The sequence below is a fragment of the Acanthaster planci genome, linkage group LG11 (assembly GCF_054643075.1).
Source record: "Acanthaster planci isolate LZ-2023a linkage group LG11, COTS_SCS, whole genome shotgun sequence".
NCBI lineage: Eukaryota > Metazoa > Echinodermata > Asteroidea > Valvatida > Acanthasteridae > Acanthaster > Acanthaster planci.
Window position 1 is genome coordinate 14,405,731 of NC_141787.1, and position 25,650 is coordinate 14,431,380.

Consider the following 25,650-nt stretch of genomic DNA (forward strand, 5'->3'; position numbering starts at 1 on the left):
GTGCGTGGGATTCTGTATATGTTTGATGGATGGGTGTTTGGGGGCGGAGCTGTAATGGCTTTACAGAGGCGTCTTATAATTACTCCTTTAGCCAAAATGATTTGGAAGAGGGATTGCCTAATATTGAATAGGCAGGGTGCGAATTAACCCAGGTTTGCAGTTCTTTTTGTTACGATATTCAGCGGTCAGATTTATCCATTATTAGCGATCGTCAAAAAGATTTTACTTAGTGTTTCGCCCCTTTGCGCGATTATAATAGGCTGCGTGTGCTCATGTTGGCAATCTTGAATTGAAAGTGAAGTAAAATGTTTCGTTTTGTGGGAACCTGAGAGTAAATATACAACGGAATTAAAGTTCAATACAAATTCACCCCATTGTTTGTTTAGAATAATTTGAAGTTTGTGTTAAGGCCACATTTTAAAAAATCAGAAAGTGGGTTCTGGAACTCAAAGTAGTCTGGCACCATCCCATTTAACAGATTACATTGAATATGATAGGGAACAATGTAAAATATGGTTTCCCCGCGAATAAGGTGCTAGCTGGCACTTTGCAGAGGTCATGTTCAATTAAAGGCAGCCGTGATCTTTGACCCAAGAATGAATAGAAGTTCCATAATGGAAACCTTTGTGACAGACGAAGATCAAAGATTTGACAAGAACAGGACCTTCATTTTTTTTCCACGACCCGCTGGTTTTTATTCGAGAAATATTTGAATATAGTCTATGAATTTGCAGCTTGCGGTTGAGCCCCATAACACGGAAGCTTGTCTGTACATCTCGGCCTGGAATTCTTGCAATTACAGCGCGACAACCGGTCCGTGCTTTCCCCGTGGTTTGCTGTCCAACCTCAGCAAAGTGAAATGACCCAGATCTCACCCTGGCTTGAAAATGTGGACCATCCCGCGCCTCGTCGCCCCTCGCCGCAGCGCGCCGAGCCGTGTAACAATCGCCCACTTTCTCATTCCCATGCGGTGGAAATTACAACTGTCGACACTTCAATTTTCCCCTCAACCAGTAGTCCAGCCCAGTTGAGATCATCCATGAGCCTGCCTTTTTTTTAACGGACAAGACCACCCTAATTTCAAGCGGGTCTTTACGGTCTATTACATTCCCGTATTGTGGGATTAACTTTTATAAAAGGGGAGGGGGGGAATCCTCTATTCATTTCTGTGGCTGGGTCGTAGACCGGTAAACCGGTGATTGTGTCGCGCGGCTTGTGTCAGGTTAGACCACCCGTGGCGAGTTCAGGCCTTGTCATCAGGCCCTACCTCCCTTCTTTTTCTCTCTCTCTCTCTCTTTACCCGCATATTTTAAAAGATCATGAGTTTACCGGGCCGCGATGCCGCTGCCGTGGGGGCCGGCAGTCACAACTTCCGGCGGAGGAGTGTACAATCGCATGCCGCTCAGGTTCCCATTCCATTGATCCAATGCAAGGCACCGCATTGATCGGCTTAACGCCTTTTAATCAAGCACCAATTATGGTGATTGCACAATTGGTTGCGCCCCCTGGCCCATCTAATGCCTGATGTGTTACACCTACATGTACTTGTCTGGGCATGCCCTTTTTGGGCTGTCTTTTTGACATTAATCGGCCACGAATAACAGGTTCCAAGTCCTGTTCTTTACTGAAAGGGTTTTTAAAACTTAGCTCCTTAAGGAAGGTGAAGTTTACTCTTAATCAATTAAATTTCTTCAATTGAAAAATAAGTCCACACTTTCTCGTCACAGAGAGCATACACTGAAGATAATTCAACGGGCATGTTAGTGATTCAATAAAAAAAAGGGGGGCTGGTCGTCTTGAGCTAGAACTGGTAACAAAAACCAAAACAAACTCTCAAGAAAGGCGTGTTGTTAGGAGCCGGAGGGGGCCACTTGGCGATTGTACCGGTGCAAAGCCTCGCCGATTGAAGAAAGACGGCCGTGGACCAGGGACGTGATGTGTAATCCCTGCGCTATGGGGTCATGGCACGGCGAGTCAATGACTCAATAATTGGGAGCCCTTCCTCCAAATTACCCACAAGAGCAAACGATAAATGCTGACAAATGTATATGTATTTTTCATCGGTTTGAAACCTTTCCTTTTTTTTAAGGCTAACTTGAATATTCGGAGCACTTTTATCCTGGTTTTCGGCCGATTAGTTCCACCGATGCAGCCATTGCCTATCGAGATCAACTTACAGTCAACTCTTGTTGTGAAAGAAGAGTTGCTTTTATAACTAGGAACTTGTTATAAGACAAATTGAGAATTTAAGAGATTGGGACCACAAGAATCATATAAAACAGAGTTCTTGTAATCCAGAATCCTCTTAAAAACCTCGAGCATTTAACCCTAACACTCCTCAGTCCTCCAACAGGTGAAGGATTGAGGAGGGTTAGGGTTAAGGCTATCTAAATTCCACAATTGGTCGAAATTTCTTCTATTTAGTCTGTAGCCTAGTGGTTTTGTCTGTAGTCTAGTGGTTCAAAGCCCTGCGCGGAGCCCAGGAACACGACCGATACCGGCCTCTTTACGCCACTTTTCCCCACTTCTCAACATCAAACCGACCCCTCCTTTTATTCACAACCCTCAAGTCCCATTCCAGCGTGAGAAAGACTGATATTTGAAACACCCCCATCATATTCATTAACACATCCTAGAGCTAAGATATATCCCTTCTTTTATCCCGCCCATCCGAACGGAAATTATGCGATGGTAAGCCTGTGTAATGGTGGCACAGTGAAAGCACATGACCCTTTAATGTCCCCCCCCCCGCCGCCCCACCTGTCTGTTCCGCAGAGAGGTTGGGTGTGCTTCACCTTCTTGTTCACGAGGGCGAGCGGCACGACTCAAAGGGCAAGGCCTTATTCCCAGGAGACGCTGTAACCGTGCTGTAACTCGTGAACCGTGAACCCCGTGACCTGCGCAGCACCGGTACAGTGTTTACAAGCGTGGTACCAGCACAGAGGTGGTACCAGCGTAGAGTCCAACTTACGTGGAGTTGTGGTTACCCTGTTGACCATGTGTTACCGAAGCCTTGTTTTTCATTTTTCCTGTTCACTTTCTGTATACCTCGTGTAAATGCACGTGGTGTGATCACAACAGATGGTTTCATGTTGCTGGCTACTTACCAGTGTTGTAGTCGAGTACTTTCCGAGTACCAACGTTCTCCGCAAAATACTGAACTGGGTAAGAGGGAATAAAGCCAGAGTGCACAGGCATTTGATGGTAAATGTGCAAAGGTAAGATTACAAAATAAATGTCAGACTTCAGACATTCCGAGTTGTGTAAAATTTAAGTTTTAAGGAGAAAAGTACTTAGAAAGTACTCGGCCAAGTACTTTCCGAGTACTTTTGTCTTAAAAAGTTAATCTTAATCAAACAGTGATGGTTTGAAGTCAGTCTGAAGTCATTATGTTGCTTTGTAATCTTACCTTTATGCATGTACCATCAAATGCCGATGTACTTCAGCTTTTTTCCCTCCTAACTAGTTAAATATTTGGTATAGAACCTGGTTCTCAAATAGTACTCGACTACATCACTGCTACTTACGCGTGGTACATTTTGCCCTTCTATGGACCACGTGACTCTCTTTTTCGAAATTCGAGAATGCAATAGTTGCCAAGTATGCATTCTGAAATCAAAATTCTTACATCGTTCGTTCATCGCTTCAGTGTGGGAAGTTCCAAGAAAAATAAAGCTATTCTTAAAAAAGAAGTTTTGGACCCAGCACCCTGTTGGAGGGATGCGCTAGTTGCCTCAAAAAAGGAAAAGGGAAAAATTTAGGGAAATTACATGGCGATAAAGTTAATGGAGTGCCTCGTAGTGCAAGGCATTAATTCTTTGAATTCCTGATACCTGTGTTCACAATTTTCAGAAAACTCCGAGAAATACTTAACAGATCTTCCATTTGCGGGATGTTGGATCCTACCCACATAAAACAACGCCTTTGTATCCAAATATTTTTTCTTCATGCTAAAAATAATCCTGCCACCATTGGTTATTCACAGTTAGTGGCTTCTGTCAAAGTTGATAGACATGTAAACCATTAAGCGGCAATATTCCCGCTTGGGACGGATTTCTCCATGAAGCCAGCCTATGATCTCAGTAGGGCCGGATCTTGTTCAGCCGTTAGATCTTCGCGTCTCTGACGTTGCCTGTGTTTGTATCTCGCAACGCGATTAAAATTTTCAGTGAACTACAGCACAATGTTTTTCTACATTCATGATTCTGTGAATCACCAACTCGTCAGAGCCATGGTTAACCCCGGGACTTTGTCATCCAAACAATTCACAAATCAATGTCAATGTCAGACTCCACGTTCGAAGACATGGTTTATTTTGTTTAAGATAATTCCCGGCTTTACAATTCGGCTAATTCTGAGAAGAGAGACGAACGTCACCACTGGTTATACGCCGACTTTCCCCAGTGTTTTCTCATTTTCAATTGAGCGAACTTAATGTTTTGTACTTTCTTGGCACGCCGTACTTTGACCCTGTCTAGTTCCCAAGCGTTCCCAGACCCCTGGACCGGGGAGCTATCAATCATAATCATTTCACGGTTATTTTTCCTCTGGGCTTACTGCAGCATAAACATGCAGTAACGTCATCCAAACACAGCGATTACTATTGTTCTTTGCCACTTCCATTCACCTGCGGATTTCATGCCCAGGGAAACAACGTCGTAACTGTAGCGTGATAGGGCCCAGTTCTTGGGCACCAAACCAACACTCTTTAAATATCTTAATCTGAAATCGCTCCCTGGACGATTTTTCACCGATCTGTTAAGTCTGCGTCGTGATTTACAGCATTATTTCCTCGTATCCGCTGTATTGTCTGTGGGTTTCACTATGCCAACCTGAAACCCCGGAACGATAAATCAAAGGTTTTATTTCTGCTCGCAAGAACGTGTGCTTGAAAGTACGCTCCCACCCCGGAACCTCGAGTTGCCTCACTCCACAAGCCCCCCCCCCACCATTTTCAGTGTCATTCAGACTGTCAGATTGAGCATCTCATTCGAAGTAACTATGCCTTAAATGACCATCCTTTTGAGATGGGTCAAGGATGACCAGAAGATTTACTTCGAAAATATTGTAGAGTGTCGTTCAATTCTAAACGCTCTGCGTTATCCATGTGCCTAGTTGGCAAGCCCATTCTCGGTTCCATCGCACATCCCTAAAATTGAGTGGTAAAACTAAAAAGTCGACACAAAGATCCTAAGTATAGTTCTAGATAATCTATATCGCCTCCTTTCATGCAATTTGATTTACAATGTTCTTTTAGCGCAGCTGAGTCGTAATCTTGTATTTTGAAAATTTATGACACTGGAACTGACAGACTTTTTTAACGGTCTCTTTTTTTTAGTCTGCAAATTTTATTAGGGAAGATGTAGCCACGTTGAAATCGAAAGATGTTGGACTCTTGTTAACGTGATGCAATCTCGAGTTGGACAGGAAGCCAACTGTTAATCGCCGGATATACTGGAGCGGCACGTGCTCCGATAGGTTACACTGCATCGGGATGATAACCCCAGCACTACCAAGAACGTTTTGTTTATTTTAAAGCGATCCGGTATCCGCCATCATTTTTATGAATTTCGCAATTTGCGAAAAGATAAGAGAAGATAAGAGCGTCACCCTCCTCGAGAAAAAGACAATTTGACGCAGTTGCAACCACGCTGAATCGCCCCCCCCCCAAAAAAAAAATTACGGTCCCGAACCAAGTTTCTTCAAAGTTCCATGACTTATCCTATCGTCATTATGGGAAGTCGTTGTCCGGCCTGCTTCCTAGAAGAGAAACCCAAACGACCTTCTTCTACCAACACAAAACGTTTTGTCCCCCGGAGAAAACATGCCCACTTTCCCCTCTTCAATCGCGGCTCTTTCAGTCCTCTTGTTAAACCCTTGATCAGTTTGGCCAACAAAATCTTTCCACAAAATATAGAGGTCTGCGTGAGCCGTGAATACAAGCAAACATAGGCCCAGATTGTCTCCCGTTATTTCACCGTAGCTAAGACGTTCCGGCTTCGACACAAAAGGTCAATTGTGGTCTTTTGTTCGTGGCACAGAGCCCCTGTTGTTGTCGTATTGTTTCGCCGTTGACGAGCGAACAATTGGCGGTTTACTTTCAAGAGAGCCGTGCCGGTAAATCATCACTACCGCCGTTGAGTAAATCTCTTAGCTAGCCTTCTTTCAAGTCGACTTGTGTTGAACGGCCTTGGGGGATCGGGATCGACGAGGAATCCCCACATCCATCCTGGCACACTGAATCTGGCACGATGCCAGTTGTAGAAGGTACTAACTTTCTCAGACTCGCACCAAGTTTTTAGAGGAAAAGCTAATCATGAATTTCGCTGCATTTTGTGAAAGACATTGTGGTGGTTTTCCTCGACAAGATATCGATCTACAATTTCATTTTGAATGATACATTCTAAAACCGAAAATAGTTTGAGTTATTTTCACATATACCAGTTGTTTTAACTGCATGTGATTTTATCAAATTATTCTGTAAATTATTTGTAACTTTGCAATTTGAGGTATTTTTATACGAAGGTTGGAATTGTTCGAAAAGATATATCAGCAATTTTTGTTTTAAAACGAATAGTGATTTGCACCCTGAGGTTTATAATTTTGACGACCTGTATTTCACAAGAGATATGTATTTAATCAAGTCCGTCAAAACGCCTCTTGGCCATCAATCTTAATGACTGTATACGGTGCTGTGTCATCAATTTCTTCGTACCATTTCTCAGCCGACTGGCTCGGGCTGTGACCATCACTTCTTTCGGAGAAAAAGCCAGCGGGATGGTGTCGCTAATGATGACGCCCCTCCCACATAATTGGTCGTGGCAACTGCCTCTAATTATGAGTGGGACTTGAAGTCGCACGCTCTCGTCGAAACAATGGCGTCCTGTTTTCCGTGATCTCCTAAGTTCGTGTCGAATTACTCGGCTACGGATTTGAAGTGGGAAGTGGCTGCAGCCACGACCCATTGAGTCGTGTGTAATTTTAAGACGCAGCCAAGTAATTCGGTCATGGCTATACTCTTGTCATTGCCAAACCAGCGCAGTCTTCACCATGTTCACCCTCGGGCAAAGTAATGATGTGTTCTTGAATCTAGATCGTCTTTGAAATACTTAAGGATAGTAGATGGATTATATTCCATAAATGTCACTTAATTGCTTCACTTAGAATGCGAGTCGTCTTTCAGGAAGGCACAAGACACCGACGAAAACGTTTCTAGATAAACTTTCTGGAATGTTTTCATCAAACATGTTGAAATTTTAACTTCAAACCTTTTTACCTATTAGACGCATATCGTAACATTTAGCAAATTTTCAGTGGACCCAAGATCTTAGCTTCCCTTCTAAACTTGAAGTATTTGGACGGTTTCCTTCGACACTTTGAAGAGCCGTTTCGCTAAAACGGCATACCCTTAAAGTTCATTTCGTATTGTGTCATAATGTAAAGCACAAGGCGCTATACTGTCAGAACCAACCACTTTTTTTCTTTACTTCTGGTGAAGCGTTCCACTGGTAAGGCTTTCTTGGCAACCACAGCAGAGGAAAAACCACTTTTTTTCTTTACTTCTGGTGAAGCGTTCCACTGGTAAGGCTTTCTTGGCAACCACAGCAGAGGAAAAACCAAACTCGGTCAAAACCAACCCCTTTTTTCTTTACTTCTGGTGAAGCGTTCCACTGGTAAGGCTTTCTTGGCAACCACAGCAGAGGAAAAAACCAAACTCGGTCAAAACCAACCCCTTTTTTTCTTTACATCTGGTGAAGCGTTCCACTGGTAAGGCTTTCTTGGCAACCACAGCAGAGGAAAAACCACTTTTTTTCTTCACTTCTGGTGAAGCGTTCCACTGGTAAGGCTTTCTTGGCAACCACAGCAGAGGAGAAAACCCTGAATAAATTTGACGAGTCTCGTGGCCACTCCTGTTATTCATTTCACGTTCAACTGACCACCGGTATTGTTTTTGGAGTAACTTTTTCCCGGTACCCAGCTAGATAATACTTGCAACTTTCAAGGGGTGTGAAGTCCCGATAATTAATGGCAGACTAGAGGCTTTCTCAAATTGGCATCGTGACCTTGGCCAACTTTCTGCCCAGCGCTGAAATAAACCTTCCCTTTTTTTTCTCCCCTTTGGAGTTTTGACCTCGCACGGATTTTTTCAAAGGCAGAAGTCCTTCCTCACTTAATGAGACGACGAGGTGTCCAGATTTGAAAAGGCTAAAGCGCTCATTCATTGCAAATTTCAAATGTTGGAAGTGTTCTTTCAGCCCTGAACGTTCTTCAAATTTTTCCAGTTATAAGACTCGGTAAAATGTCCCAAAATTAAATTCGCGGCTTTGGAAAATCGGTAACCCCGTAAATACCCCAAAAACGATATTAAAAATAACTCTAAAATGTGACCTTTATAAACGTCTCTTGACCTTTTTCAACTGAGTGAAGTTGTCATGTCAAGTTTTCTTCAATGGCAAAAATCGGCTGAGCAACAGAAGAATTTGTCGGGTTAGGTTGCCCAAGGTTGGTCCGTCTAGACGTCTGCTTGTTTTCCCTTTTCTCTCGTTGTTTCGTTGCGATAATGCCGTCGTCTGGTTACTGACCGGGCATCTCAGGCTGTCTCAACGGTCCAATGTCCCTGTTCCCACTTGTAGGGATTCTGTCTGGATCGACTGTTGATTTCTTCAAACATATCTTGATGTCGGTCTATTTTTGGACCTAACTGTCCTTCCTCTATGAGGATACGGCATCGTTAATGACAAACGGGCCCGCCTAGCCGATGTGGTAATGTTTCCTATTTGGCAAGTGATCTTCCCTCGACGTCTTTGAAGTCACACCATTATTGAGTAATGAGTCGGTTATTCTGGGGGAAAATGTATGGTCAGGAAATTCTAACAAGTAATATTAGGAATATTAAAACATCTACGTCATGATTAACTGCTCGAGCGCAACTCCTCGACGACAACTTGGCAAACACCAATTTTGAACATAAATAGAGGACAAATTTGATGACGCGGGAAAGGAGGCGGCAAAAACAGCACTGCAGTTTTCAGTGCCAAATTTGCGCCCCCAAAAATCTGTTGGCATCATTACTTTCCTAGTGTCTTCCTTGATAGTCACTTTGCAGTGAATATAAAATGTAGTTGGCAAAAAAAATGGAACTTCAACATTCTGTGAGCGAAAACGACGACACCGTGTGTTCAAATCCCGAAGCCAGCGAAGTAGTGCAAGTACGACAGGTTGATTTGGACAGATTGGGGGGGGGTATTCCTGGACTACCGGTAGTAGATTAAGGCAGAGTCCCTTCAATATGATGTGGACCTGTATGCCTTGAAAATAAGAAAGTATAGCTGTTTCCGAATCCCCCCCCCACCAAAAGATGTCCTCTTCGGTCGCGTCGGTGGTTTTCCGTACAATTACGAGTTGACTCAGTTTGGCCATGAAGCCCGGAGAGCCGTCACGCCCCCATGGGACCTGTTTTGGACGGGGCGACGAAAACCCTGGTCACACGCCCTTAGCAGTCTCGTGCCATTTTTTAGGTCCCATCATAATTTGGTCATGATCTGGTTATTTGAATGTCTGCTCGCCCACCGGATTCAAATTAAAATCGAAATGAGGTCGCGGGCGTTTCGGAGTGGTATTTAATTTTGGACGCTTGTACGTGGTGATAAAGCAACGAAAGATAATGCACCGGAAGCGATATGTCGCTTTCGAAACAAAATGTGATATTTAAGAAACCTGAAGGTTTACACATCGATCTTTTTTCCATCTCCATTATTTCATTTATCGGAGAAGCTTTTTGTTTTTATTTAAGTATAATTTCTTACACCCGATCTTGCGTTTTTAGTATGGGTGAAATCTTCGCCTGAGGCAGCGGAAGAACGAGTCATATTGAGTCATCTTTTTTATTAGAAAAAAAAGTTCGAGGTACCCTCTGGAGCTCCTTCTTCCCAGTAACCTTAAATCATGCAGCAACGGCACTCCCACTGGTTATTCATCATTTCATTCGCTGATTATAATATTTGCGATTGTCTTGAGAACGAGCCCACGCGCTCGAAGACTCCGTGCCCCCTAGCCTCCTCCAGATTGTTCTCGTTGTTGATTTTTCCGGGAAACGATAGTTGGAGGAAGTCCAATGTTTACGGTGGGGAGGAGAAGTCACCGCCGGTGCCTCGTGCCGATAACCCCATGGCTGTTACCCCAGGCCCCGATCTCGATCTCTCGGGGTGCTGCCTGTTTACTCAGCATGTGCGCCGTCATATGACCACCGGGGCCAGGGCATTGCATAATCTTGATCCAGTTCAGTTGCGAAAGGAAGATCTCCAGTGTGTTCCAGTCGTGGTTACACTGTTACCTTTGTGTCTCCATTGTGCAATGTCAACACTCACGTGATAAGGTCTTTTTAAAGGGCAGTTCATGGCTCGAAGGAGAGACGGAGGTATGTGATCAAACACAGTTGATATGGAAACTCATTTTTCAGTGAACAAAATTGGTGGCTGAAAAACTCGAAGGCCCAATTTGGACCCACGGATGACCCCTCACGCGCACGCACGCTCATAAGATCTGAGGTCCCAGTTTCTGAAGACTTGGCGGTCATTCTTATTTCGGTTGTGACCAAAACAGAAGAAGTTGCAGAAACTATTATGCACCCACAGTGGATTGTCGGAGACTTCTTTCCAACATCGTAAGTCTTGTAGGGTGTTCTTGGGAGTCAAGGTTCTGTACTGCTCAGACCAGCGTGGCTTGCAACAACTTATGCCACGGCTTTGTTTTGCCGATTCCCGCCTCGTTTCATACCTGACCAACAAATTTATTGCGTGAGCTGAGGGCCCAGAGAAAAAAAAAAGCGGGTTCTCTTCGATAAAACGAGCTTTCTGCGTCAAGTGTCTTTCGCCTACCAGTGGCTGCAAGTATAGGGTTGGCCGTCAGCACGAAACCCGAGTGTTGAAAAATCTCACGCAGCTATACAAACGCCAAATAATACACAGCTAATAAATGAACTCCGCGAAAAGACAACCCTCTCCAAAAGTAATAGCGGGAGTGTTAGGCTTACATTCGGATGTAAAATCTGACACCAACTGAGAGTGATATAGTTCTGCACATTTTGGCTGTCCATGCGAATAAATATTGTCCTGACGGAGACTGCTGGGTGTTTTTACCCAGGAGCGGTTTGTTTGTAAACACAGCCTTTCGGGGGCCCCAGTCGAAATGACCTTGTATTTCCAGGCAAGCCACAGCGGGTGTTTCCCACACGCGCTCATCATTCCCTTAGCAACGCAGCGTGTGATGTCATAATTGACGGGGAAGCCCTGGCAGATCAAACCGCGAGCGAATCATCGCTGGTCCCTTGTTGATGTTGTTGGCGGTCCGTGCTGCGGCGCACGTTAACTTCAAAATGATCCAACTGGTGGGGAGCACGCGCTCCACGTCGTGCAGGAATTACTGGAGGATGGGAAAGAAACGCACAACTCTACAGAAATATGAAAGGGCTACACAGCACCGTGATAAGAATATGGACAAAAATATAATACAGTCAGTGCTCTTAATTTATCTTATTACCGAGTTTTCGGTCCCGGTAACTGTGTACCTTCGCATATTCAGTTCCGCTGAACAATTCTAGTGCGTTTATGAAGTGAAGCTTGGGGCCGTCTAACTTTTCAATATATGGTTAAAACCACTGAAAGCACTAGCGTTTCCCCTCTTTTCAAAATGGTGCGTGAAATGTTAACTCTCGTGAGTTTGCAAATCAGGGGAACAGATCTCGGCCACTTTAGTACTGGTAGGACTTGTTGTGACACGCTGAATTTTGACAGTGGCTTTGATCTTTCCTTTTCTCCTTGTAATAATGGCGCATTGAAGCTTGCAACCTTTTGGTGAGTGAATGCCAAGCGGTGGTGCGTTACTGCCGTTGGCGATGTGCTGGAGAGGCCGTGGTACGGTGAGCGGAGTTGAGCTTAGCAACGCGGTAAAGAAGCTGCCCTTTTTTGTCACTCATCCTGTGCAAACGTTGGCTGCTCTGTGTCATTTCTGTTTAAAATTCCTATGAAGGACAGAAATGCGCAATTTTCTGGTATTTCGATTCATTGCTTCTTTCCCCGAAGTCCGCTTTCGTAACAGTACAAAAGCAGCGGGTATAACTCACAAACAAATCCACAGCTTGGCAAAGTGCCCTGATCTCTAAGTGTCAAATAAGCGAGATGCTACTTAGTTTTCGCATCTGCTTCAACACGGACATACGGGGAAACTCCCGAAGATGCGCTTTCGTTTCTACTTGGTATTTTTGCAGTATGATTTCACCCGCCATTATCAGTCGAGACGGTGGGCGTTTTCAAATCCTGTTGGCTAGTTCTGTTTAAATTGACTTTTCTTTCGTCGTTTCAAGTTAATGCGTCAGGGTATCGTTTTGACAGTTACTTTTGAGTTGGTTTTTCTGTCACGGGGTGGGGGTGTTGTTATGTGAAGACAACAACGTTGAGTGCATGTAAAGGTTTTGACATAAGTTTTTGCGGCGATGTACAAGCATACATCCGGCATGCTCACACAATGATATTGATAAACGGTAAGCCTCGCATAATGATATTAAGTGAGACAGACAGGAAAGCTTTCTTCTGCCACGGATCCGGTTATCCCACATATCCTGCTGATAAGAAGAGACTCGGGTTGATTGCTTGACAACTTGGTCAACACGATATCCATTGCTATCTCGACCCGTGCAATTAGACCATGGAACTGGTTGGACCATCGTTGGATCTGCCCCAAGAACTGCGGGTTCGTCCCGGTCCACCGCGTTAAGTTGGACCCATTTCGCCAAGATTTATATTCGGAATCATTAAGAAGGGGGCGTGGCATTGGTGAATTGTGCCACTGCTCTGATTGAAAAATCGCCTCGTACCTAACTCCAAATAAGACTACCCACAGATACTCTGTATTCTTTTTTCAAATTTTAAATTCTGAAGTAATACGGCCGTTTCACAAGAGTGCGCCGCCAAGAGTTTGCAACGCGTTGGCCAATCACAATGCGCGAAATTTGTCGACCCAATGCGCGTCTGGAAAGGGTCGACAAATTTCGCGAGTTATGATTGGCCAACACGTTTCAAACTCTTGGTGGCGCACTATTGTGAATCCCCCGTATTAGGACTTCTGCAGTGACGTAAAAATTAGACTACAAGAACAAAAGAAGATAAAAGGAAACTCGATCGATTGAGGAAAGAAGCTTTTCAGCGTACATGAGGAAATAAACTTGTTGCATAAAAATCAGCAAAATTCATCGCCTTTTTCAGACTTCTGCCCATTTTGTCCAAACGTTTCGTAAAAAAACATTTTTCCTATTTCTTTCAGTTTTTAGTTTTGGTCTGTATCATATTTTAACATTTCACAAAATTTCAATTTGATAGTCTTTATAAGTATCTTTGATCTAAAATTCTGACTACGCGAGTCGATTTCTCATAATTCAAAGTTTTCTTTGTACTCAAGAACGCGTGGGAAGTATATAACTCACGGTTTGCTTTGTGTACGAAATCATGTGAGTACAAGTACAATGTTTGAAAGAACTCACGCTCTAAAAACTCCCGGGTCAGATTGACCAGAATTGGGTCCATTCGGCGTGACCCTTTTCTGGGTCCAAAAATGACCCCCCCCCTTCCTGTCGTATTTGACCCTTTCTGGGTCATAATTTGATCCGGAAAAGGGTCATGCCGAATGGGACCCAATTCCGGGTCAATCTGACCCGGGGGTTTTCGGAGTGCACCGTCCATGGTTCACTGCTCACAGGTCGGTTTCACATTGCAAAATGTAGGTCGACTTTCTATTCGCATTATGCTGATTCTCTAACCTCAAAAGGCCAGCTCATACTGGAGGAGCGAGAGCGAAGCGAATTTGACGTCACGAAAAAAATTCGCAGCGAAATTGCGCTCGGGTTGAAATGTGGTCAGCTAAGTTTTACGAATTTTGCCGTGACGAATATTTCATCCGACCTCGGTATGAACCGGTCTTTAGTCTGTGCTCATGCGCTGTGGCACGGTAAGCCCGTAGAAATCCAGAGGGAGAAGACGACATGAAGAAATGATTTGTTTGTTTTTTTGTGTTTATTGGGATTGAAAGTCTAATTCACAGCAGGCCTTGGCGAAATTCGAACCCGGGTCATCGAGACATGAGGCGGGGGGGGGGGAGATATGTGGCCTACAGCGCCAACACGAGTCCCCATTATTAAACCAGCGAAGTTGGATGATGAACGAAAGAATAATTATGTTTCATTTTTTCCCTCAGTGCACCGTTTGGAATCTAGGACAGGCAGTGGTGTCCGGGGATTCACCGAAATTCCGGGGGTGAACCTTCCGTCACGCGAGGATCCGCTATCATTTTCCAACCTCTCATCCGATCAGAGTCTTTCTCGGTCGCCCCCTCCCCCAAAATATGCTATGATATCACCCTCAACATTTACCCTGTATTTGAGTTTCTATACGCCCACTCAAACTGAAAAAAAGAATCCAAAGATCCGTTCCCGTAACAGCCACCCGAGAACCACACCCCCCTAAACACACACTTCCTCGTTTTATAACCATAAGTACTACTTCTTTTTTTATCGTGCTTTGTCCCAATATCGTAATAAAACTTCCGAGCCGTGATAACCCAATCCTTTTATAAGCCTAGAGCTGGACAAAGAGAGGGCGCAATTTTCTTAGCAACGAAGGCTCCTCTGCGTGGTCGGAACTGCACTTCGCCAGGTCACGAACGACTATGAAATGCACGCCTTACAGTCGCATCGCTACCAACAATATGGACACTCCCGACCAAGATGACTCTTTCCAACCGATGAAGGGGTGCCTCTACCCGAGGCGGATAGTGGTTAAACGGTGTGATTGAACCTAGCCTATACATAAGACAAACATCACACTTTCGCTTTTAGGCCTACAGTTGCAATGTAATACTTTCACTCAAAGGTCACCCCTGAATTAGGTTACAAAAAGAGCGCCAAAACCCCACTTACACAGAACTCGTTAGATGAGTTCTATGACCTCTATACACCTCCAAGAACTGTCGCTACATCTCAACCCCCCCCCCCGTTGTTTTTCTCCAAAAATGTTGGACAAAGCCTTTGATTTTGTTTTCAGATTCTCAGGTACTCACTCCATGTTCATGGTGAAAATGCTGGACAATTTTTGCCCAATGTTGGGTACCATGCAGGTGAATCGTCTAACTGTTGGGCCGAAAAAATCAAATCACTGCTAAAAGTGGTACCGGAAGTACAAATGACATTTTCTACGACCATCGGGTAAAATAAGACAAGTTGCATATATGTTTTGAAAAAAAAATCAACGCGGTTGGGTAATCTGTTTTCCCAACGGTTAGGCGATTCACCTGGTACCCAACGTTGGGCAAAAATTGCCCAGCTTTTTTTAAAAATCTTTTTTAGATTACAGTGGTACAACCTGAGTTTGGTGCCTTGCCAATACCACGATCGGACTATAAGAAAAAAATCATAAAATGTACTACTTTCTTTTTCTCCCTACCGTCTCTACGTATGACAGGTGACATGCCTGGAAAAACATGTTTACTGGTCGATGTCGGCGCGTCTTTCCCCAAACCCATAATGGAAATGATATGAAGTTGCTTGTCTGGCGAAGCACTTGTAAACACCGCCATCGCGTCATCGCGACAGTACGACTGGCGGGGTGCAAAGATCGTGGCTACAGCGGGAGCATGTGCTTGGACTCCCCGGTCAACCAGGGGTGAACAACCCCCTCGCGTCTCGGAAAACTGTAACCCCTGGACGCGGGGTGATTTATTGTGGCTGCGCTGCTATGCTATTTCTTGGCGAAATTTTGTACTAAGCAAAGAATCGGGTGACAGTCAGTGACAAACAAGATATTTTACATGACATTATGGTATGTAACCTGCGTGTTATAAAAATGTTTTCGAACATAATGTCTCACCCTTGGAACTCCTCGAAATTCGTCAGCCCTGAGCCACTGTTGACAACCCTGATTGTGCACCCACCGTTACTGCAAAGGATAGTTTTCTTTCCCGCGTCTCGCTTGTTTATTCAACTGCAGGCTCTCTCGCTGTAAATTAAAAGCAACAAGAAGTCCATGCAAGGGCGGATCCAAACCCGGTTTTGTGGGGGGGGGGGGACAAGTAGGCCTACCGTAAGCAGGCTCGCCGGTGCACCTTTTCATTAACTGATCGCATCAGTCACAACGAAGTATAGCTGCTCAGAAATAATTTCCAGAATAAAATGGCTCTGTCTGTACAAAACAACCCCCCATTAAAGACATTTAATATTCTGATCTGCCCTTGAGTCTTTGTGCTTAATTTCCATGCAATTTTGCTCACCGGTTTTGTATGATGCCGCGTAAACGGGAAGGAATACTTTGCTTTCGGCACCAAACACTGCCTGCATGCTCTATCATTACGCCCATTATAACAAGTACCAGTCCTGCTAACCGACTTTCTGAATCAATCTTGAAACTGTCCTTCAAGCTCATCGTGTTGCGGCCAAGGAAAACTGAAACACAAAAACGCACCGACCAGCTCGTGTCGGTATGATTCTCGACATAACTGAGGCCCACGCATTCGTTTAAAAATCGGTCGCTTTGGTTACCTAAAATGAAAACTGAAAGACAGTGCAACCCGACACCAAAACTCTAGAAATACTTCCAATCATAGCAAGTCAATAATTTTGGGCGCCAAAAATTATTGTATAGTCAAATTTATGGACTTTGGAGTATGGTGGGCAGAAAGGAAGGTACTCGTCGTGCTGTTATCAGCGGAACGCAAAATGAAATCAGTGTCGTTGAACTTCGGTCCATTCAGGTTTCGAAGCTCAGTACTCGACGTTGCTCTCAAACAGTGCCGCTCAGCCAAGTCATCCATTTGGAATGCGCGTATACATGCATCGTTTGTTTGTTTGTTTGTTTGTTTCTTTTGGAGGGGTGCCTACCGTACACACGACTTTGTGTTCATTCCGCGGACAATCGCGTTGTAGTTTCCGCGCTCAGTTGTGCGAGTCGACGGTGTTTACTTCTCTAGATTTCATTGCCGAGCTTCCGATTTTGCCCGGCTGAACAATCCCCGCTCCCCCCGCTGGTTGCACCGACTCTCTAAGTCAGCACTCTTCCACCTCACCGTCTCCGGTACTGACCTGATAGTATGCCATGGACGAAATATGCGGTCGCCCATGCCTGAGATGTTGGGCCTAAGTTTTCGAGCGTAATATATCGTTCCCCCGTGACATGATTCATTTGACACTGGAAAAATGCATTGTTTGCGCCAAAGTTGTATGATTTCTTGAAAAATACCTCTATGGGGACCCACGAGCCATCAGACTGTGGGGCCCCTGTCATTTTTGATATGTGCAGGTCCTACATCCATCCCAAACCGAGGCTTATACCTCGTTCTGTGCTCCGGCAGTCGAGGTCTGACCCTTCCCCTCTTTTGTGTCGACATTGAAGAGTTTGCTTTGAGCAAGGAACGTTGTCTTTAGAGCTTCTAAATTTCTTGTTGCCGCTCTTTGTGACTTTTGTGTGGTTTATTACGTTGGTTTCATTTTCCCTCTTTTGACGAGATGTGGGTAAATGTGCAGTTCGCGATTGGGCAGGTTGGAAATATCTGATACAAACGATAATCAATAGTCGTTTAATTTGCGTAAGTTTTTACCTTAATGAAAGTATCGAAGTCTGCCGGTTGATAGTACATTTCGTGACATCGCACATAACAACACAAGTAGGACGTACGACACCCATACGATGACGTCAGGCTGTCAAGTTTGGGGAAATCCCCCACTACCCATCCCCCCTGAAGCACTGGTTTGTGTGTTTTGGCCTAACTGCATGTTGGATCCGTGTAGTAGTGTTGACAAGCAAGGCTCGTAAGATGATGAATCTTCTTTTTTTCTGGGACCATCCTGTTGTTATTTTTTGGCAGAAAAATAATGGCCATCTCACTTCTTTTGTTTTTTGCCAGGGGAACACCTAGGTCCTGACATTTCCCTGTTACCACTTTGGAACTATATACTCACACGATTCCGCGAACGGGGCCAACCCATTTTTCTATTTGATGTTATTATTTACTGCATAGTCACCAGCGGTAGTAAATAATACGCGAGTGAGTCGACATGGAGCGTGGGCGCGCACGGCTCGCTCCACTCCAGTGAACAGAGGGTGTTTTGCGCCGGCCCTACAGCCCTGGATTTCCTGGTCACTTCTAGGCAAGCTTTTGTACCTAGATTTGAAGATCCTGTCTGTGGACACTGGACCACTTTCTGCAGGATCTTTGCTCTATGACTAAACGATTTTGCCAATTTTTGTCTGTATCATAACCGAAAACACCCAAACCACTGACGTATTTTATGTATTTCGGGATTTTTTTTGGGGGGGGGGAATTTTGGCACCAAGTCATCGCTGGATTCTTCCAAAGGTGTGCTCCGCCCTTACAAAACCTCATTATATGCGTCCACCTGAGTCAGAGCTCCAGCCTTAATAAAAATGTTGAATGATGAAGTGCCCTGCATTGTAAGATCTTCAAGATTTTCACGAGATATTAAAATAGTGCTTTTTTTACTCTTTCGATCATAATGATGTCCCATATAAAATTATTCGAAAATTGAAGCTAACAGAGTGACTTCGTTTGTGATTTTTGTTTCCCTTCTTTTGCGTCCGAATAAGGGAGATCCTTCTTGCAAAGGCAGGCTCGTAGACTTGATGACAAGCCGTTAAATAATTTCTGTGAACTTTGGACAGTCGAAATTGATCGGCGTGGCTCTAGTGTAAGGTAAACTTAATGGCCGAGTATATCGGATGGTCAATCATCCGCAAGTTGGAGACAAGGCCAAGGCATTGCAACCAACGTCCCCACGCAAAGCTTCGGTAGAAAATGACGATCACGTGATTTGTGTTCAAAATATTTGAATGGACCAAAACGACCCCTACACCCCCCAATAAAAATAATCTCCACCCACCCCCATTTTACTTGAGTGTACCACTAAACACGGGAACCAGTCACTACAGTAATCCATGTTGTTGGTAATTCCAATACAACCTGGGACCTGGGGAAAGTTCTGGAAGTCTCTGTTTCATGATGTGACTGCCGCGCCAAGCACGTCCATGCTCGCGTGCGAAAAAACATTACAACGGAGATCCGCATGTTTTAAAGAAAACCTGTTTTTGTTTGAAAACAACAATAACCTCGGCAGGGAATAACACGGGGGGGGGGTTACCTACAGAAATCCGGAATGGGTTCCCCTGCTCTGGATTTCACCATGAATATTCCTGTTTACATAACAGGGGTATAAAAAAACGAGCCCTTGTTCGATACCGAGCGTAACTAGGATGTCGACAAAGATAGGCTGACGGTCACTATCATGAGAAAAGACACGGGCTGGGGAGCTTAGAAATCTTCTGACAAATATTTACCCGATGGTCCATGTTTTTTTGTTTGTTCGGCACTAGCTGGATCGAGTTCATTTTGATCATGTCACGGGTCAACACTTCACCGTGCGCGTGACCCTTGCGCACCGAACATACAATGGATAGGGCAGCGAGCAAACCACGCACACCGCTTTGTGCGTCTGCATTATTCTGATCCTTTTCAAAATTTTAAGAAAGGTATTCCCCTCCCAGCGTCCTGCAAGGGGATGAGAGAAGAAAAATCGTTCGGTTCACAAAACCTTCGTGGATATACAGGTCGCAATCCTGCACTCTTTTCATTCGAGGAAAATGACAGGAAAGGGTCTTTATTTTACTGACTTCTTTCGGGGTTCGGATGCCCGCTCTCAATGTTGTGTTCCGGTTTGTATGTAGAATCATTTCCTTTGCATTACAAAGACTGTGTTGCTAGCCTAAAGTGAACAATGAAGAAAGAGCGCCCCAGGCCCTTCCGTGAACTCCTGGATCCGTCTCAAGATTTCCTGTTTCTCTTCTGTTTTTGCCTTGGTGAAAGGGGAATCCCCGATAACGTTGACGTAATGAGGCACTGCTCCGCTCTACTGCACCTCCTCGCCCTCTCGGGCTCGGGACCAAAGCGAAAGTGCGCCATCTATGGGTGTTAGTTTTTGCTCAACCCACCGTGGTAATCGAAAGTAATCGCTCACTGTAAACGCCACTACACCGTGCACCTTACTTCATATTAAACAAAGCGAACTCGAAATAGTTCCGCATTTATGTGAACCATGTTCTTTTCATTAGGTATTTTTAAAGGTTGACTGAATTGTTTGTGATTGTACCCACGCGTTCTCGGCGACTTGTGTCTGCAGCTAAATATTTACTTAGTGGGTGATAATAACAAATGGCACCCAGATGGAATTAACCGGCAGCCATTCGAACATTCATTTATAGTGACTCATTCTATTTTGTAAAAACTTTAAGTTGAGATTAGAAGACCACTGCATTTGCTGCGCAACAAAAGGAGACAATGGAAAGAATGCCGACGCATTGTTCCGCAAGCTGACACCTGTCCGCCTTCGGGCTCTCTTTCTTTGTTTGGAGGGGGTAAAATATGGACCCAACAAAAATCTAGGCCATTCATCTACATGTCAAGTGTTTTGTCCACTTTGCACTGTAACAATTACAGCGACGGAAAATAACAGTTGCGAAATTATAAATGCATGCCAATGGTTTTCCTTTTCTTCCATAATCAAGTTCACTTGTTATTTGCTCTCCTTCAAGTCACATATTTTCCCCCTCACAACTCGTGGGAGCACTTGAAATTCTCAATCCACTATTTATTCAGGTGGTTGAGCAAGGAAAAACATGTTTTGTTAATAGAAGTTGTTTGTCAATTTTGACGTCGATTATGCCGGACAAAATTCTCCAACCTGTCAATCACACTCCTCAGTTTTTCATTTTGTTTAAGTTTGAAGGGTCTTACTTTTGCCACGTTTTCGTTAGTTCTGTAATAGTCTTGACAAACTCGCAATTGATCAACAAAATATAGCTTCAGATGAGCAAAATAACAGCTCCAATTCCTTCTTGGACTTTATTACTTAACATTGTACAAATAGGACAAAGGTATGTGCGGCGTTTTGTCCGTTGTATGGAAGTTTGGAACCTGTACGATTTTTCTCTGATTAATTAAAGAAGCGGCTTATACATGTAAGGCCAAAAAATTATTATTCCCGGACAAAGTATTTAACAAACAACTTTCACAGTGCCATACAAAACATCACTTTTAGGCAAAGTTGCTTGCAATATAAATATATATACAATTTGAAAAATCAACTAATACAATTTGGAAAATAATATCTTTGGAAGTTTACATTGTGAAAAGAAATATCCCGAGAAATAAGACAGATTGTTGGGCATAAATTGTGACACCTCATAAATGGGGCTAATTCGTTTCAATGCAAACAGCAACTGGGAAATGTACAGATATCTCTTGTTCTCAAAGAGACCATTTAATTTTTTCATAGAGAGCTTCTCTGATTTGCGATCGACTCTAATATTACTGGAATTTTTAAATATAAACAATTGTGAATCTTTTCAGTTATGACACTCGGTGTAGTTGTCAGATTCCAGATGGGCTGTCTCATCTTCCATTCCGGAAACTGAGTTGGCGAAAGTACACTTGACATCACTGATTCTTTTCACTTTTTTTCCTCACTGTAGATCCCATGACTAAGATGAAAGATTATAAATTCGATAATCTCCTAATCCCTCACTCCTACCTACATAAATCCTCCATATCCCCTCCCCCCCCCCCAAAAAAGGATTTTGGGGGAAAAAAGGATACAAATTTACCACACTGTATCCGTTTTTGCATTCCAATCCAAACCCCTAGTGTGGGAAAGGAATGCAGACTTTGAATGGACCAGTCAACCGTGACCAGACACAATGTCACCAGGGGCACATAGTTCAAACACTGTGCACTGCCTGACAAAAGAGGGCGCTATCACACTTTAACTGCTGAAATAAAAAAAAAACAATTTGGGAATGAGTCCCGTTCTGGTGGGCTTGGGCAAGTCAGCAAGGCCATGAAGACGATCTTCATTTTTTAGTCATGGGTTCAAATCCAGGTAGCCCAAGCAGCCTATTACGGACTGCTGACCCACTCACAGCGTCAGTCGCTGACGCCAGCTTCTCAAACTCTATAAGACGGTAAATATCACTCCCCAGTCGAAGCATACTTGATATACTTTTGCAAGACTCAGCTTGATTGAAATTCCCTCGTCAAACGCTGTGCACAATGTCTGTTGCTGCTTGGCCAACACAGCACTTGTTGGGGTTATGTGGAGGGGGCGTTGGCAAACCCGGGCACCCCCTTGTCCTTCAAGACTGACGCTTCTCTTTGCAAGACGTTGAGCAGCGAGTGGGAACTTTCAATGATCTGTGAGGTATTTAAGAAAGAAGAAACATGTCAGAATCTTTGCTGTGTTTGTGATGAAAACAGTGACTTTCTCACAAGGATCTTAGAGCAAATGATTAGTCTCCATAATAAAAACATGCATCGTCAATTTCAGGAAAAGCCTTAGTTCTCTTCCACAAGAATACTGTTAACAAAGTCTGCGCAAAAATGTGTGGTTGAGTTTCATCTTTTGGATGCCGAATGCATGAGGCTGAATATTGTGCATTAGCGCCCTCTCTTGGTAAAGCTTTAGAGTTCTTAGCAAGAGATGGAACTTCCCTGGTACCCTTCACTTTGTCAGCAGCACTGAAACAAAGGACAGCTTCCACAAAGCAGCGCTGTTTCATCCATTGCTGTGTAAGTGACTACGAAGCCATCAACAGGGTGTGCGCAGTGGAAGCGACTTAATACTAGCCCGTGAAACCTGGTGTGCAACTTTTATTCAGTAGCTGGGGCGACCAATGATTCATGAAGAGGGGACAATGCAATACACCATTTAAGACATTTCAAAAACGGGAATCCATTATGTCGCTTCCATAGCTTAGTTGGTAGTGATTTGAACTACAGATCCATAGACCCTGGTTCGAATCCGACCCATTTGTGCTATTCATTTTCCAATTTTATCATTGTGTTTGGGATTTCCTTTTTCAATTGATGCAGAAACAGAGTCCAAGCATGAACCCTCTAAGAGTCTTGAGAAAAATAGCAGACCAGGTTTGACAGGTTAGTCTCTAGTCACTTCCGTGCGCAGAGGGGTGAGCTGTTTGTATCTCACCTTCATGTAGGCTGCCTCTGTCTCGGCGATCGTCTTGTCGTACTCGTTCCTGGTGGCAATCTTTTTGGCCAAGCTCTCGTTGACCTTCGTCAGCTTCTCAGTCAGAATGCGCAGGTCGGCCTGGATTTTCTGCTTCTCGTCCTCCTCGGCCACAATCTGCTTGTGGAGGTCGTCACGCTTTGTACAGAGCTCCTCGATGCCTGTCCATGATTGAAGGACCATGAATACATATAGGATATTTGACAAGCATGGATAAGCACACTCACCAAGTTCCTTGCAATCATCAAAAAACTACCTATGAAGTTAACTTACACGTGTATAAGATAACTTCAAAATCAGGGAATGATTCGAAACTTTGAATGAAATTAGGTCTAAGTTGTCTAGCAAATGTACTTATTTCAAACATGTCAAACAAACCAAGGTGCTTTGGGTGGTTTTCTTTAACAATAAACAGCAAGAACTTTCTTCACAGGTCAGTTATGCCACATGCCCAGTAACCATGGTAACAATGTACACCTGATACTAGTGTGATAGGGGTGTTGGCCCAAGATGTCAAATTACTACGGATGATCGACAACAATAAACACTATAAAGTAAACCCTACCAGCCTACTCAATCATGTCAATCAGCATAACATGTAACAGTAACCTAAACACTAGTTCAGCACAATCTAGACGCTTTCGCAACTTTAATGTACTCCTTCCTGAGTAGATTATCCTACGAACAGGTTTCACTCAAAGGCAAATCAACTCTGGATGGAGTAGGCCCTACAATAAATTTGCGCAAGATCGCGCTGAACACTCATTTGAGAGTTAGTTACTGGCATGACTGATTTAGCCTTCATTTTCAGTAACCTCTTGCATGTTCTCAATTCCTCTTAACTTACATTTTACGAGTTCATTATTGTATGATTGCAATGCTGCTCCTTGTTGAGACATTTTGAGTTTTGGACATCGAGAAACACATGTAATTTCACAAAACGTAAAATCAGACAGCAGTTGTGTGTTGTTGGTTGAGCCGAGGTAACTACGCGCGTATCCCTACTAGTCGGATACCCGGCCCCCACTAGTTAATAAAGAATATTTTTTTAAGCTTGGTTTCCAGCCTGCTATTTTCATGACGTCATACTCAACATGGCGGCGCCCATACAGGCAGGAATTTCTCTCTTAAGCTACTTTTAGTTTCTTCATTTCTTTGATTAAAGGTGACATTCTCAGCTCATGTGTTCTTTAGTTCATTTAATATTAGTACAAGAGTAGCTTTCTGTCATGTCTGTCATGTATGTTGACGAAAATTTACTTTGCGTTCTTAAACTAATTTTACAGAAAACGACAAACAAACGTTACGCGCGTTAGAACTACATGTACTACAACTTACAAGTACGTACATGTATGTACGTAGGGCGTACCCGTAGAACTACGGGTTCGTGGGAGCACAGCACGATGACAGCCCTCCGTAGTTCTAGGGGTCTGCCTCCATGGATAGACCATAGAGGAATGTTTGTATTACCTGCTGTTTGTTACCTGGCATGCTGGGGGGGGGGCATAGGCGTGGGTTTGCATACTCGCACTATCAGTAGGAGTACTGTAACATTTCTTTTGCTCGATGTGTGAGTGTTAGTCATGTTGCATTACATGAATTTTGTGTTAACTTTTTTCTATCATGGGTTAATAAACCTTTTCCATGTTCGCAATGCATTATGGGTTTCGATGACAAGCAAGCAATGCATTTTATGCACAACTCTATGGGGGAAGTGAACCCTGAGTCAAAAATCAAGTTACAGTTTTCTACTAAATATTTTTTATGTATCTGCTCATCAACTCACAGATCCATGCGTATTATCAGATTATACAAGAAACATTTTCAAATAGGTTTTCAAATGTTTGTAAGAAGAAATCACCCTTAATTGCCCTTTTTTAAGGGCACCAGTCACTCTACAGGCTGAAAATGAACGTGACTGGTCAAAGCGGGATGAATGAGCTGCAAGTCGTAATTTTGATTGGACAATACTAGAACATTAATATTCACGACATTAGTCAGAGCACGGTCTGTGACAAAAAGTGATGTTGTTGGGAGGAATTCTCCGAATTTTCCTTCTCTACCAAGCTTTAAACTTCAAAGTTTGTGAATAACTTCATCCCAAATCAATAATGCAGCACTTTGAAGGGGGTGGCTTGAATTGGAGTATGAAATAAAATGGAAACAGATTAACGTTTTGCAGGTACACTTCTCCCGTAGGGTTGTGCATAAAATGCATTGCATGTATGTCCTCCAAACCCACAATGCATTGTGAACGTCAAAAAGGTTTATTAGTAGGGCTTACATAAGTTATCAATATCAGGTCGAGGACGTCATGTGCGTGTCCTTCAGTACTGAACACCCCTGTAGTATACTAAACAATAGGGGAAAGAGTTACATATGCCATACACACGTGCATCACTTGACCACTGACACCCTACATGCCCTGTGCACAAACCATATGAGAGAGTAAGAATTCCATTATGCAGCTGATTGACCGGTTCCGTAAATGGAAATTGTCCGAGGCTCCTGGCGGTAGACAA

General features: G+C 43.8%; 2 protein-coding genes across 2 annotated transcripts in view; one reads left to right on the forward strand and one right to left on the reverse strand.

Annotated features, from left to right (window-relative positions):
• Positions 1 to 25,650, forward strand: part of dars2 (aspartyl-tRNA synthetase 2, mitochondrial) — a 167,953-nt gene that overhangs the window by 141,829 nt on the left and 474 nt on the right. The gene's annotated exons all lie outside the window — the stretch shown is intronic.
• On the reverse strand, positions 20,905 to 24,142 carry LOC110976433 (microtubule nucleation factor SSNA1-like). The gene is made up of 3 exons (XM_022229694.2): positions 23,976 to 24,142; positions 23,090 to 23,289; positions 20,905 to 22,296 (listed from the first exon to the last, which is right to left on the reverse strand). The coding sequence occupies exons 1-3, from the start codon at positions 24,025 to 24,027 to the stop codon at positions 22,195 to 22,197; spliced, it is 354 nt and encodes a 117-aa protein (XP_022085386.1). The 5' UTR covers positions 24,028 to 24,142; the 3' UTR covers positions 20,905 to 22,194.